Source organism: Phyllostomus discolor, chromosome 4 (assembly GCF_004126475.2).
Source record: "Phyllostomus discolor isolate MPI-MPIP mPhyDis1 chromosome 4, mPhyDis1.pri.v3, whole genome shotgun sequence".
Classification (NCBI taxonomy): Eukaryota; Metazoa; Chordata; class Mammalia; order Chiroptera; family Phyllostomidae; genus Phyllostomus; species Phyllostomus discolor.
Window position 1 is genome coordinate 27,523,574 of NC_040906.2, and position 14,589 is coordinate 27,538,162.

General features: G+C 35.8%; 1 protein-coding gene and 1 pseudogene across 4 annotated transcripts in view; both read right to left on the reverse strand.

Moving 5' to 3' along the window:
* Nucleotides 1–14,589, reverse strand: part of BMPR2 (bone morphogenetic protein receptor type 2) — a 144,214-nt gene that overhangs the window by 14,972 nt on the left and 114,653 nt on the right. For all 4 annotated transcript variants that reach the window (XM_036023049.1, XM_036023048.1, XM_036023050.1 and 1 more), the window contains 2 exons: nt 14,441–14,588; nt 4,608–4,744 (listed from right to left, as the gene is read on the reverse strand). In XM_036023049.1, coding sequence (XP_035878942.1) covers nt 4,608–4,744; nt 14,441–14,588 — 285 coding nt within the window. The remainder of the gene's footprint in view (nt 1–4,607; nt 4,745–14,440; nt 14,589) is intronic.
* On the reverse strand, nt 5,435–7,043 carry LOC114494001 (annotated as a pseudogene).

The window sequence follows — 14,589 nt, forward strand, 5'->3', positions numbered from 1 at the left end:
TCTTTTTTTTTAATTGGGTCTTTTTTTATTTTTTTAATTTTATCTATTTATTTTTAGAGAGGGAAGGGAGGGAGAAAGAGAGAGAGAGAGAAACATCAATGTGCGGTTGCTGGGGGTTATGGCCTGCAACCCAGGCATGTGCCCTGACTGGGAATCAAACCTGCGATACTTTGGTTCACAGCCCGTGCTCAATTCACTGAGCTACGCCAGCCAGGGCAACATGTATATTTCTTAATGTGTGAGAAAAAAATTCTGAATTCTAGATCACATAAAAAATTTGCAGATTTTGTCAAGAGAGAAAATGGAAAAACTGAAATAAATATGAAAGAAGAACTGGTAGATTCTGGAATATACAACATATTTTAGAAGACTGGGTTTAATGGGTAGAGAAAGAAAAAGACTAAAGGAAAAATCCAACTGTGGAAGAGTTCTCAACTTTTATGTAACAATACATTAAAACCATTGCACAAAAGATGTTATGCAGAACTAAGATTAAGGGATAAAGAGAAACTGGACAAGTGATTTTAAGAAAGGAAAGAGAACAAGCCAGTATTCAAGACAGATTAAGAAAGAGAGGATAAGAATTTGGAAAAAAGATGAAAAATATGAAGAATGGTGATGTGGTTGAAGAAACTATACCTGAATGTTTTACATATGAGAAAAAGGCTATTAAAAAAAAAAACAAACTAGGGCCTATAATTTTTGTTTTTCTAATTTAAAATATTTTAATATTAAAAAAACCTTAAACTGTATGTGTGATTGTTACAACAGTACACTTTTACTATAAATTCTAAAAGTATAGAAAAGGTTATTCATAAACTCAATATTCAGAGGTAACTATGGTTAACATTTTCATATAGTTTCCTCAGAAAGTATTTTCTATACTTTCATTTTCATCAGAAAAACTATTCTTTCCCCATTTACTGACTGATCTATGCTTTTAAACTAGTTTTTTTACACTCAATAATATTTGGAAGATTCTCAGTTTTGTTACTATAAATATATTTTTTTAATTTCAATGCGACTATATAGCAAAAGTGTCTTAGGCACAGGGGAATTTCTCTCTTTTTATAAACTATGCACTTGCCATCTGACTCTAGTATTGGATTGTCACTACAGACAAGCTGTAGCATGGACTGTAGCACCTTAAAGCTAAATGGATTCGCTGGAAGTGAACCAAGCATTATTTTATCCCTTACTTAGCAACCTAGTTTAAATCTGGAGTAAATAGTTTTCAAGTAAATATGCATACGAGGCATATCCCACAATGGTAAGGTTGACAAGAGAGACTTCAAAATGATGAGTTCAACATCTCTGGTAAAATAAACAATTTAAGGAAGATGAGTTGTATTTTACTAGATAAAATTTCAAAAAGAGATTTTCTTTTCCTTTGAGGGATGCTGCACTATAAGCCTGGCACGTCTAATGAATCCTTATAAAGGATTCAGCCTCTCACCTGCCAGGGACCTCTTAAAGATCTATCCTACTTTCCATAGCAGGGACTGCAGTTTGGAGGCAATCTTGGGAATATGTGCTTGGCAATAGGTCTTCAACTGCCTCAAACTTGAAGCAGATTTTAATTTCATTTGAAGTAGAAGCCTTCCTTGAAGGTAAGATACTGACAAAGATGACCAGTGGAGAAAATATTCAATCTAAATACATCTGTATGAAAATATAGAACATCTCTCTAACCTCTCTCTGACATGCCACCACCCCACGTAAGTCATGATACAGAATGAAAATATTCTAATCCTACTAAGACAGCCTAAAATTAAAATGTGAAAATCTATAGTAAAAAAGATTTAAGTTGATTAATGAAATTTTCTTTGTTCTTGTTCTTTAACTATAAATCAAGAAAATTGTACAAAGTTTCAAAAATTCAACTTTATACCCTCAGAGATAATCAGATTCCTATTACAGTCTTAAAACAAGAACTAACTGCTCTGGGAGGGTAGAGGGATGGAACGAAAAAGACAAAGAACTCATGGATACAGATGACAACATGGTGACTGGGGAGGGAAGTGGACAGAGATGGAAGAGGGTATGGGGGGATAAATAGCAATGGAAAAAATATAATGAAAAATAAACAAAAAAGTAAAAATAAAAATCTAAATAAAAAAGAAAAGATTACTCTGGAAAAAGCAAACAATAACAATTTCTAGAAATTATAAGTATGAATGTGGAAAGCAAAATTTTAATGAACAGATAACAAATAGAATGATAAAGGTGAAAATAAATGAGTAATTTGAAAGGTAAAGCTAAGTAAATCTTAAACAATGTACAACAAAATACTGGAAAATACAAGGGAAAAAACCAAGACCTGAAATGTCAGGTGGTCCAATATTTGTCTAATGGAAATTTGAGAAGAAAGAAATACAAGAGAGGAAACAACTTTTAAAATAAAACATAATAGAACAACTATAAAGGACACACGGATAATAACAAGGTGGGTAGAAATGGGCAGGAGGTGGGGAAGGCTGGTTGGTGGGAAAGCATGAGAGGAAAACCCAGAAAACTACTTGAACAACAATAAAAATCAAAAGTATTTAAAATACAATACAATACAATACAATACAATGATATAAGAAAATTCCTCTGAAATGAAGAAACTTCTGAGTTTTCAAGCTGAAAACCTGTCCAGTAGAAAGCAAAAGGTATGAAAAGATCCATGCCTACACACATTCAGGTGGAATTTCACAATTCCAATAATACAGTAAAATGCTTAAAAGCTTACAGAGAAAACAAAACAAGATAATAAAATAAAAAGCAATAGAATGAAACTGGGCCTGGAATTCTCAATAACACACTGGAATACTACAGCACAATTGAGTAGTGGCTGCAAAGTTGTGAGGAAAATTATTTTGATCTTGAAAAGATTACCTAGCCAAATTATTACTTAAGTGTGAGAGCAAGATAGAAACATTTTTGAATGTGCAAGAACTCATAATATTTACTACCCATGCACATATCTAATACACATTACTTAAAGAGGAACTTCCTCAAAGAAAAAGTGATTTACAAGAAAGGGAATGACATGAAATTTTTTAAAATGTTGCTTCTTAGTAGAACCTCTAAAGAAAAATAGAAAAAAAAAAGATGACAAAGAAAAATCAAAGAGAATCCAGTGGATGGTGACTTTTGAAATACTCTTCCTTAAGAAGCAGGGTTTTACACTAACTAACATAGTATTTCTATTTCCTTTTCTATGAGTCTAAGCACAATACTACGTTGTGCAGTGCATGTTTACATAATCGTAATTCTGCAAAATTCTAATGTTATTTCATTTAAATATTTAAATCTGTAGACAAAACAAAAATTTATTTAATAAACAGATACAACATTACAAAATTAGGAAGGAGTAAATGAAAGATAACAAGAAGTAAGAATAGATATAGCACTTTAAGTTATAATGGTAATTCTAGGAGAAAATTAAACATAAAACAAAAACTGCAGAACAATGTTAACAGGAGTTATTGCTAAAGAGTGGTGGTAGGGGCAGGTAGTCTTTTCCACTTCCTTTTTTATGATCTTCTATTTAGTTGGGTTTTATTTACAATACACGGGTATAACTTTAATTCTTTAAAAAAAACTGTTTAAAGTATGAAATACAGGGTACTCTCATCAAAAAGGGGTAATAATACAATGGAATACTGACTAAATGGAGAGAAAGAGAAACATTTATATGTATGGACATGAAAAATTGTCCATAATAAAAAAATAAAGCTTCACAAATGACAGTAGATAACGAGATAAATCTACTTTTGTTTAAAAATATATATATATGAGATATACTGTCCTGGCTGGGTAGCTCGGTTGGTTAGGGCATCATCTTGATATGCCAAGATTGCAGGTTCCATCCCTGGTCAGGGCACATACAAGAATCAACCAATGAATGCATAGAAAAAGGGAACAACAAATCAATATCTAACTGTTTGTCTCTCTCTCTCTCCCTTTCTCTCTCTCTAAAATCAACCAACAAAAAAAATATATGAGAGCGTAGGTACATGTGTGCATGTAAATATTTATAAGATATTTTTAATGTTGTAGCAACAATTTACTGAAATGATGGGTGCCTTTGAAGATATTGTTGTGAATTGCATTTTTAACATACAGAATTTATAGGTTGTACCTTGTTTTCTTTTTGGTGTAGCTTAAATTTCTATGAGACACTGAATATGTAAGTCTTCACAAATTATCATTTTTGGTACCACACTCAAGAGAGTATGATGGAATTTCAATAACCTTCAAAATGTTAACTTGTTAATCATTCCACTTTTTACCCAATCTGTCAAACTTCACACACAATAATTATTTCACACAATTTTATACTTGGAAAAAACTGAAATTCAAGAGGGGGACTTTTTAGGAAAAACCTGAAATTGGAAAGGGGGGTTTTTCAGTTGAAAACCTTAAAAAGGGGAACTTTTTTAGATTGAAAAACTAAAGATTTTTTAGGTTTTTTAGATTTTAAAACTAAAATCAAGTAAGATGAATTTATGCATTAGACAACTCTAAAAACTATTAACATTATTAATAGTATTTTTGCTTCAAATAACATTAAAACACACTCAATCATAAGTTGTCTTTTTAATAATTTAGTTTCTTACCAGGCTGTTTTCTTTCCAAGCTTCTGGGAATTTGGGTCTCTGTTTTTCCCTAGACACCAGAACCTGCATATCTTCAAATGTGGGATGGTTTCCAACTTCTGTCTGAAAAGCCATTTGGTATTCTGGTACAGATTCACCTGTAAATTTTTTTTAAAGGATGGAGTAAAATTTCCAATTATCATAAAATGATAGAATAATGGGAGTATTTCTAATACTACCCGAGCAAAGAAATTGTGTCACAATCTTTTTTTTTTCACCCTTTCAGACATATTTAGAAATTCTACAGAGACCCTTTTGTGGGTATAATGCATTAATAATAAATGTTTTACTTAGAATAGTCAGTCTTAGTTTGATAAATTATTTTTTGGTAAGTTAAACAATAGTTTCAATGATGAAAAGCTATTTTTATGTGGTTTCTAGCACTACTAAATTTGGAGGGAAAAGATTTTGTATATAGAGAGAGTTTGTCCAGAAAAATTTCATTCATTGTTTTTTAAAATTTAAGTATATTTTATTGATTATGCTGTTACAGTTGTCCCAATTTTTTTCCCTTTCCCCCCCTCCACCCAGTACCCACCTTCCCTCCAGCAATGCCCTACCGTTAGTTCATGTCCATGGGTCATGCATGTTAAATTCTTTGGCTTCTCCCTTTCTTATACTCAACACCCCCCTATCTATTTTGTTCCTACCAATTATGCTTCTTGCACCACTGCTTCCTTTCTTCCCCTTCCCCCTCCCAGCTGACAACCCTCCAAATGATCCCCATACCTATGATTCTGTTCCTGATCTGGTTGTTTACATAGTCTGCTTTTGCTTTTGTTTTTATCTTTCCAATTCAGTTGTTGATAGCTGTGAGTTTGTTGTCATTTTATTTATTTATTTATTTATTTAGCAGCAAGACTTTATGGTTAGGCAAAATAACAAAGGTTACGGTGAACTCCAAGTTATACACTTAGCTTCTAACTTTTGTTGAGACACATGGACCTGTTCATGGCATCAGATGATTTAAAGGGATGTCTGCTGACATCAAAGGTGACTCCTGAGAGTGACTGCGGTTTGCAAATGAATACCTTGCAGATGAATACCTTGTTTCGCAGGCCGGCAGTCAATCTACTGAACCACACTAGCCAGGGCTAGAATTTCTTTTTATCACACTGCAGTTTTCCTTCAAGATTTGTGTTTGGTTGGTTGGTTGGTTTTATCATCAAGCATCAATACTGCATTACCTGTCGCTTTCCAGTCTTCACTGGGCTGCCATGAGACCACTGCATTATCCACACAGGGCTGGAGCTGCTCCTTCACCACAGGGTAGAGGTACAGGTGCTCCATGGCCTCTTTGGCAGTCAGTATCTGTCAGTGGTTGTATTGTAGAAGTTTGTCCAGAAGATCTAGGGCCTCCGGGCTGACGAGGTGTCTGTTCTCACTATAGATAAAATTCTCCCAGCATTTCTGTGAATGTTGTCCCAGGATATTCATTGGAAGTGCAGATCTAGGTCTAGGTGATACTTCTTCAAATACCCATACAGCTCATCTGTACCTGGAACCTTGGCAATGTGAACAAGCTGGTTGTAGTTGTCCTGTCTGTGAAAGAAGGATTCCTTTTGAAAGATCATGCTCGCTAACATACTGCCCAAACTCCACATGTCCAAGCTATAATCATACATCTGGTAGCTACAAGGAGCTTGGTCCCTTGAAGTACCTGGAAGCCACGAGAACACTGTACTCCTGAGCAGGATGGGTGAACTCTGCAAGACCCCAGTGCAGCTTTTTCTGTTGGTGATCTATCATGACATTCCGAGGTTTCACATCCCTGTGCATGATTCCCTTGCTGTGGCAGTAATCCAGAGCTTTAAGTAATCCGTACATACATAACTGATATCAAAGTCCGTCAGGATCTGGTAAAGTTGCTCAAAATCTGAATTATTGATATATTAGAATACCAAAGCTGGTGTCTTTGACACAGTGTCCTTCGCAGTGTCAATCAGTTTAATGATATTTGTTCTCCATGAAGGTTCTCCAGAATCTTAGCCTCTCGTTTTATTTTCTTTTTCTTCACTGGCTTGAGAATTTTTACAACCACTCTCTCATTGTTGGTGATGTTAATGGCTTCAAATACTTTGCTGTACTTTCCCCAACCAAATTTTTGAACCAGTTGGTAATCATTTTGATTAACTCAGCTTGGGACATGAGCCACATAGTCCCAGTACTCTTGGCTCCTCAGCTGTTCACCTTGGTGTAGACCCGGGCCCTGCTGTCTGCAGCTGGGCCAGACAAGGCAGGTGAAACCAGGGGCATCGCTGGGAGCCAGAGGAGGAGGAGGAGTCAGGCAGTGGCGGCAGCTGAGGCTGCTGGCTGGGCTGTTGTCATAAATGTTCACAGTTTTGATCCACTTCTTTTTCTTAAATAAGGCCTTTTAACATTTCATGTAATAATGGCTTGGTGATGATTAATTCCTTTCGCTTTAACTTGTCTAGGAAACACTTTATCTGCCCTTCCATTCTAACTTTTTTTTAAAGATTTTATTTATGCCCTGGCTGGCATAGCTCAGTGGATTGAGTGTGGGCTGGGAACCAAAGTGTCCCAGGTTCGATTCCCAGCCAGAGTACATTCCTGGGTTGCAGGCCATAACCCCCAGCAACTGCACATTGATGTTTCTCTCTCTCTCTCTCTCTCTCTCTCTCTCTCTTCCTCCCTTCCCTCTCTAAAAATAAATAAATAAAATCTTTAAAAAATAATAATAATAATAAAATAAATTAAAAAAAAAGATTTTATTTACTTACTTTTAGAGAAAGGTAGGGCGGGAGAGAAACAGCAATGTGTAAGAGATACATGGTTGCCTCTCACATGCCCCCAACTGGGCACCTGACCCCACAACCCAGGCATGTGCCCTGACCAGGAATCCAACCAGCGAACTTTCGGTTCACAGGCCGGGACTCAATCCACTGAGCCACACCAGCCAGGGCTGCCCTTCTACTCTAAATGACAGCTTTGCTTGGATAGAGTAGTCTTGGATGTAGGTCTTTGCCTTTCACGACTCTGAATACTTCTTTCCAGCCCCTTCTTGCCTGCAAAGTTTCTTTTGAGAAATCAACTGATAGTCTTATGGCCACTCCTTTGTAGGTAACTTTCTGCTTTTCTCTCATTTCTTGTAAGATTCTCTATCTTTAACCCTTGGCATTTTAATTATGATGTGTCTTGGAGTGGGCCTCTTTGGGTCCAACTTGATTGGGACTCTATGCTTCCTGGACTTGCATGTATATTTCCTTCACCAAATTAGGAAGGTTTTCTTTCATTATTTTTTCAAACATATTTCCAATTTCTTGCTCTTTCTCTTCTCCTGGCAATGATGAAAATGTTGGACCTCTCAAAGCTGTCCCAGAAGCTGCTTATACAACCTTCGTTTTTTTGGATTTTTTTTCTTCTTGTTGTTCTAATTGGTTGTTTTTCACTTCCTTATGTTCCATATCATTGATTTGATTCATGGCTTCATCCATTCTACTGTTGTTTCCCTGTAAATTGTTTATTTCAATTAATGAATCCTTTGTTTCTGACCGGATCTTTTTTATGCTGTTGAAATCCTTACTAAGTTCCTTGAGCATCCTTATAACCAGTGTTTTGAACTCTGTATCTGATAGATTGCTTATTTCCATTTTGTTTAGCTCTTTTTTTCTGGAGTTTTGAACTGCTCTTTCATTTGGACCATGTTTCTTTGTCTCCTTGTTTTGGCAGCCCTCCTGTGTTTGTTTCTATGTATTAGGTAGAGCTGCTTTGACTCCGTGTCTTGCAGTAGGTGGTCTAGAGTGTCTAGAGTAGGCGGTCTGTAGTAGAGTGGTCTAATGTAGTAGGTGCCCTGTAGGGTCCCGTGGCACAGCCTCCCCTATCACTCAAGCTAGGTAGTCAAGGTACACTCTTTGTGTGGGCTGAGTCCACCCTCCTCTTGTAGCTGAACCCTGGTTTCTGTTGGCAGGTCAATGAGAAGGATTTACCCAAGCCAGTCTGTTGCAAGGACTGGCTACTGACCACCAATCTGTCCTCTGTGGAGGATCAGCTGTGCAAGGACAGGGTGGTGGTTCTCTGACGTAGTCTGTAGCTGTCCATGGGTGTGTAAGCTCTGGGGTTTCTGGAGTGGTGCAGGCCAAGGTCAGCCCCCACCTGTGTTTTGCCCAGGACCACCCTTCCTGAGCTCTAAAGCAATCTGAGAAGATTGCTACTCATGCTGGGCTTGGAGTTTCCCAGGCAAAACCAAGCTGTGAAACTAATCTGGCTGCTGCTAGTGCCCGGCCTAGAGCTCACTGAGGACAGCTGTGGCTTGTTTGACAGGATTTAGGAAGTTGTGAAGCAGAAACCAAGATTATTTATTCATATGAAAAGTAGCTTGGGTGGGTCCACAAGTTGGGTGGGGTGGAGTCTCTGGAGATCTCCAAGGCACATCAAACAATGTTAGCCAGGTTGATGGAGTCTCAGATATGGCACCAGCCTGCTGGCTCTGTGGCTCTGCAGGGGGCACAGGGGCTCAGAAAAGGGACAATGGCCTCTTGTCACCTTGATGCCAGACATTTCAGCCTTTCCCAGTATGCCACTAGTGCCCTTCTAGCTGCCACCGTGGCGCTAGAGGTCAGAGGGAGCAAGTCTGAGTAGGTGAGTCTGTGTGTGGATTCTTTAAGAGGAACTGCTTGGGGCTCAAGAAGTTTCTTCCACTGACTCAATCCTCACTGGTTTTTGAAGCCAGAAGTTGTGGGGACTTATCTTTCTGGCACTGGAAGCCTGATGTGGGTTGGGACTCCTTGCCCATAAGATATCCCTCCTGAATTTTTAACCACCACACATGGATAAGAGACCAGCCTGTTCCATGACTGCACCCCTCCTACCAATCTCAATGGATACAGTTTCTTTAATACCATAGTTGTCAGACTTCCATTCACCTCAATTTATGACGGTTATAAGTGATGGTTATTCTATATTTTAGTTGTAATCTTGATGTAGTTGTGCAAAGAAGTGAGCCATGTCTACCTATGCCACTATCTTGACTGGAAGCCCAGTCATTGTTAATATAATGAACATGGTTTGTGAGACATCGATGTCAACTGGCAGCCAAGGAGAGTGCACTGGAATGCGCATTCATTAACAATGACGACTTCACTGTACTAGTCAGTGGAGGCAGTAGACGCTGTTGAGTGAACATGCGTACTGTGTGGTCATCACATTCAAGATGACTAAGCAAGTAGAGCAACGAATCTGCATCATATTTTGTGTTAAGCTTGAACGTTCCTCTGCGGAAACTATTCAGATGATTGAGAAGGCCACAGCTATGGGCAACTGGTGATTGGAAGCTTCATTACAACAACGTGCCTGCTCATGCATCATGTCTCATGCAGAGTTTTTTGGTAAAACATCAAATCACCCAGGTGACTCATTTGCCCTATTTTCCATATTACATAGCTAGATACCCTCTGGATAGACCTTGTACACTTAATATTTAAAAATATGCTTGATCTCTTATCCCACACAGGGATCAGGAACAATGAATATGAGATGTCCAGATCTAGTGCAACAAACATGTCTGTAGAACCAAACATAATGTGGAGGGTTTTATGGTCATCACATCTAATCACATCATTTTTGTTATTATAATACTGCCAGATTGTATCAAATGTCACAAAAATTTTAACAATAATGGCCATTTGACAGAGAAGTCAATATACTGATTTTTTAAAAAATTTCCTCTTAGCAAGCAATATCTATATCAAGGATTTTTAAGTGTTATTAATTATTCCACCCTATTCATCAACAAGCACAATCAGGGGCTTATAATGAAAGGCCTATCATTTTTTAAAAATGTGATCAAATTAAACTTAATAAACATATTGAGCCACACAGAAGACCTTTGGGACCAACACTTAGAAAACCAATGGCCTAGTAAATATTTTGGCGAAAAACTCGGGAAAAATAGAGGTCTTTCTTTTCCTTACCCCTTCCGCCAATTTATTAAAATGACAGGATAAATTACAAGGAAGAACTCCATGATAAGCACTTAGGTTCTAATCCTGGCTTCCTCTCTACTTCAGAAAAGTAATTTTTAACTCTTCTATGTTTCAGTTATCACCTCAGCAATATGGCAATGTCCGCCCTTGTTACTTACAAGGAGATAATACAAAAGTTAATGACTGAGATAGAAAATACAGTATGAAACATGTAACTTAAGTTTTATGTTTCAATTTGAATATTCAAAAGAACATATAAATACTTGTCCTCCACCAGTATTAAAGATGATTTACAAAGATTAATTCTGTAATCTGTGCAGCAACCCAAATTATTTTGGAATATCATACTATCTATAAATATAAGTGATATCTTTACATACTCTAAACATTTAAGCAGATACTTATTTTTGATCAATAACTGTCAACATTAAACTTGAAAGACAAAACTAAAGGATTTGATTTTGCCAGTTCGTATATCACTTTCATAAAACCTCATGTGATAAAACCTCAACCCACACCATCAGTGAACTTAGTTACTAGTTTATCTTATCTGTCTTTTTGATACATATACACAACTCACATAATACCTTTCAAATGTGATTGATTAGTTTTTTTCCTCTAAACGCTGGTTTAGTAAAATTAAAGTTCAAGTTCACAGTTTTACTTATTTGTTTTAATCAGTTCTAAATTAAAATGAGAAAACTTGCTAAATGAAATTGATGAAAAATCTTGTTTTCTGATTTGAATAACATTAAGAATTATTAAATTTCTACTAAGTTTTGATGGTTCTAAATCTAATTGTTCCATAGATGCTTGTTTAGAGCTAATTTCTATTAGGCACTGGAAACACAAAGATGAATGTTCATGACAACATTATCATGGAAGAATTATCATGGAATGTCTTGCTGGATTTCTTAAAACTTGATAATTACTGAATTACTCAAGGGAAGTTTTATAATCCCATTTCCTTTCAAACTGTCTAAAATAGATAAAATATCTAAAAATATCAGATGCCATCCCATGTTTCTCACTTCATTGCTACTTGTTAATCATGCCTCTAAAGAATAATTATCCCTCCAAGGAAGCATTGAGGAATTTTTGTCCCTTTCTTAAATTATACTTGTTTTCTTTCTTCCTTTTTCTTTCTCTTGCCTTTTTTCCCCTTCCTTCCTTCTCAGTCCTTTATATAAACTTTGTAGTATTTCATTCTTCCTTTGTAAAAGAAATACCTAATTCATTTAAATTGCTAATATTTTACAGAGAGTCAGCCTACATAGTGTTCCCATTTATTAATAAAACATGTACTGCATTTGGAGGTATAGCATAATAGTTTTAAAAATGTTTTAAAAAATTTTATTATTATATGCTATTCTTTAGGCTTATTAGTATATTTATGGATCCTTTTTTTCAACTTTCCCCCTATTTCATTGTTAAAATTTTTGAGTGCCCTGTAACCTCTACCTGTGCTTTCTTAATGCGTCTCCCTCCTATACTCTATAATATTTGTCTTCTCTATTCTACAGAAACTCCTCTAAGAATACCAGCGACCTCCTCTTATTCAAATTCAAAGATTATCTGTCAATTCTATTTCCTTTCAATGACACGTATTCCTGTCAAATCTTAGTTCTTAACACTTTCTGACGCTGACTTCCCAGATACTATGATTTCTCAGTTTTCTCACTATTTTTCTGACCATTTGGCTTCAAAACTAACCTATTTGGGGGCTCTCCTAATATTCAGTCTTTATTCAACAATTTTTCCTCTGTCTCCATGTGTTCTCTTAGGGGAATGTATCCAATCATAAGTTCTCAATTACCATGTGCATGTACACAATTCCCAAATAATCATTTTAATCTTAGCTCTTCATTCTTTTTTTTTTAACCCTCATCCAAGGATATTTTCATTGATTTCAGAGAGAGAAACATGAAACAGCTGCATCTCACATGCACCTGACAAGGAACTGAATCTACAGCCAAGGTTTGTGGCCTATCTGGGGATCAAACCTGCAACCTTTTGGTGTATGGGATGATGGTCCAACCAGCTGAGCCACCCAGCCAGGGCTCCTTTCTATTCTTTGAAAAATTATCTTCAGTTATCTGCCAATGCCTCATCCAAAAGTCTTCATAATTAACTACTATTTCCAGTGTAAGCTAGTATTTTTTTGCTAAGTTCCTGGCTGCCACCCTCACTGTTTCTCAAATCTCTGAATATTTCTCAGTTCCTTAAACTTTCTTCCAAATGTTAATCAAAACCACAGGTTCCTTCTCTACATTTTTTCTCACATGTGCATCTTCTCCCTCATTTCCATATCCAAGATTATAGGGTATCTAATGCAACTCTTCTTTCTCCTTTACTTTTATCGTTTATTGTGGTTAAATGTATATAATATAAAATTTACCATTTTAACCACCTTCAAGTGTATAGTTCCATGGCACAAAGCATATTCATGATATTATGTAAGCATCACCACCATTGATCTCTAGAACATTTTTCATCTTTCCAAACTGAAACCCTGTATTATTAAATAATAATGCCCCATTTTCCTTTTTAAAACTCGTTCTAGTTCTATTACAACTCATCCAAGATTTAATTGCTGTTCTCTTTTCAAACATTGAGTATTGCTCTTTATTATTTATCAAAAACAATATTCTTTGAATGCAGTAGTTTAAAAATATTGTTGATGTCAGTGTACTAATGCTATGACTATAAGAATCATTTTAGTCAGACATACTTCTAAAAAACAACAATCTGGATTAGAATATTTTAAAAAACATATATCACCTAAATTCTAATAATACAAATAAAAAGTTTCAAAATTCCAATACTACCAAGATTCTACTACAATTCCTGCTATTTGCAGAAAAACATCTCAACTGAACACTCTGTATTGAAAAATATACTTCTAAGTAAGACCTATAGTTAATCTAAATAATTATTTTATTTCACTGTATTTTAGAATTATAAACTAGTGTTAAATGCTTAATGTTTTAAGAGCAAAATATTCAACCCCACTAATTTCTGTTTTTATTAAATAATTCTATTTCATAGATTTGTCCAATGTTAGTTCAGTTGACAGTTTTTCTTTTTTTTGGTGCTTTTAATAGTGTTTTTCCTATAAAATAGAGACAATAAATATCAAATCATTTTGTATATCATCTAGAAAAATGCAATGCACATATTGGTAATGTTTCTATATGACAATTAGGATAGTGATTAAAAAGTCCTAACAAAAGGAGAATACTTATAAGCTCATTTGGTTGTTTCAAGTAAGCCTCAAAAAAGCATTTATGTCAAATGAGTGTTCTTTCATTGAAAGGAAGGAAGAAAGGCAGGAAGGCAACAAGAGAGAAAGGAAGAAAAGAAGGAAGAAAGGGAGGGAGGGTGGGAGGGACAAAAGAAAGAGAAAGAAAGAGAGAGAGAGGAAGGGAGAGAGGGAGGGAAAAGAAAAGAAGAGAAGAGAAAAAAGAAAAGGAAGAGTTATCCATTGGAACACTCATTGCTTCTAATTATTTATTGGGTCAATTCAGTACACAATGTAAGTGTAGGTTTTCAAATGCTCAGAGGGTGCATAAGGCAAACAATGACTGCTAAAGTAATCAGAACCCAAACTAAACACAATTAGATAAGTTATTATGAGCAATTAATGAAATTGCACTCAGATGCAAACATGGAGTCCTTTTAAAAAGTTTTTCCTTCTGGCTAATAATATTTCTGAACACTAGATGGCAATAAACTAAAAGTTTAAATGAAAGTAAAAACAGAAAAGTCGACTTACTTAATATAGATAGGAAAAGAAGCTATAATTACTTCACTTCAAATTCATATATCAACTTTTGGTAGCACATCTCTTACCTGGGAAGAGGTCTGTGCATCTCATAAATATCTCCCAATAGATTAGTCCAAGAGCATACATGTCTACTTGTTTCAAAGCTGATTCACAGTCCCTCAGGTTCACAGCTCCTTCTAGAACTTCCGGTGCCATATATCTGATTGTGCCAACC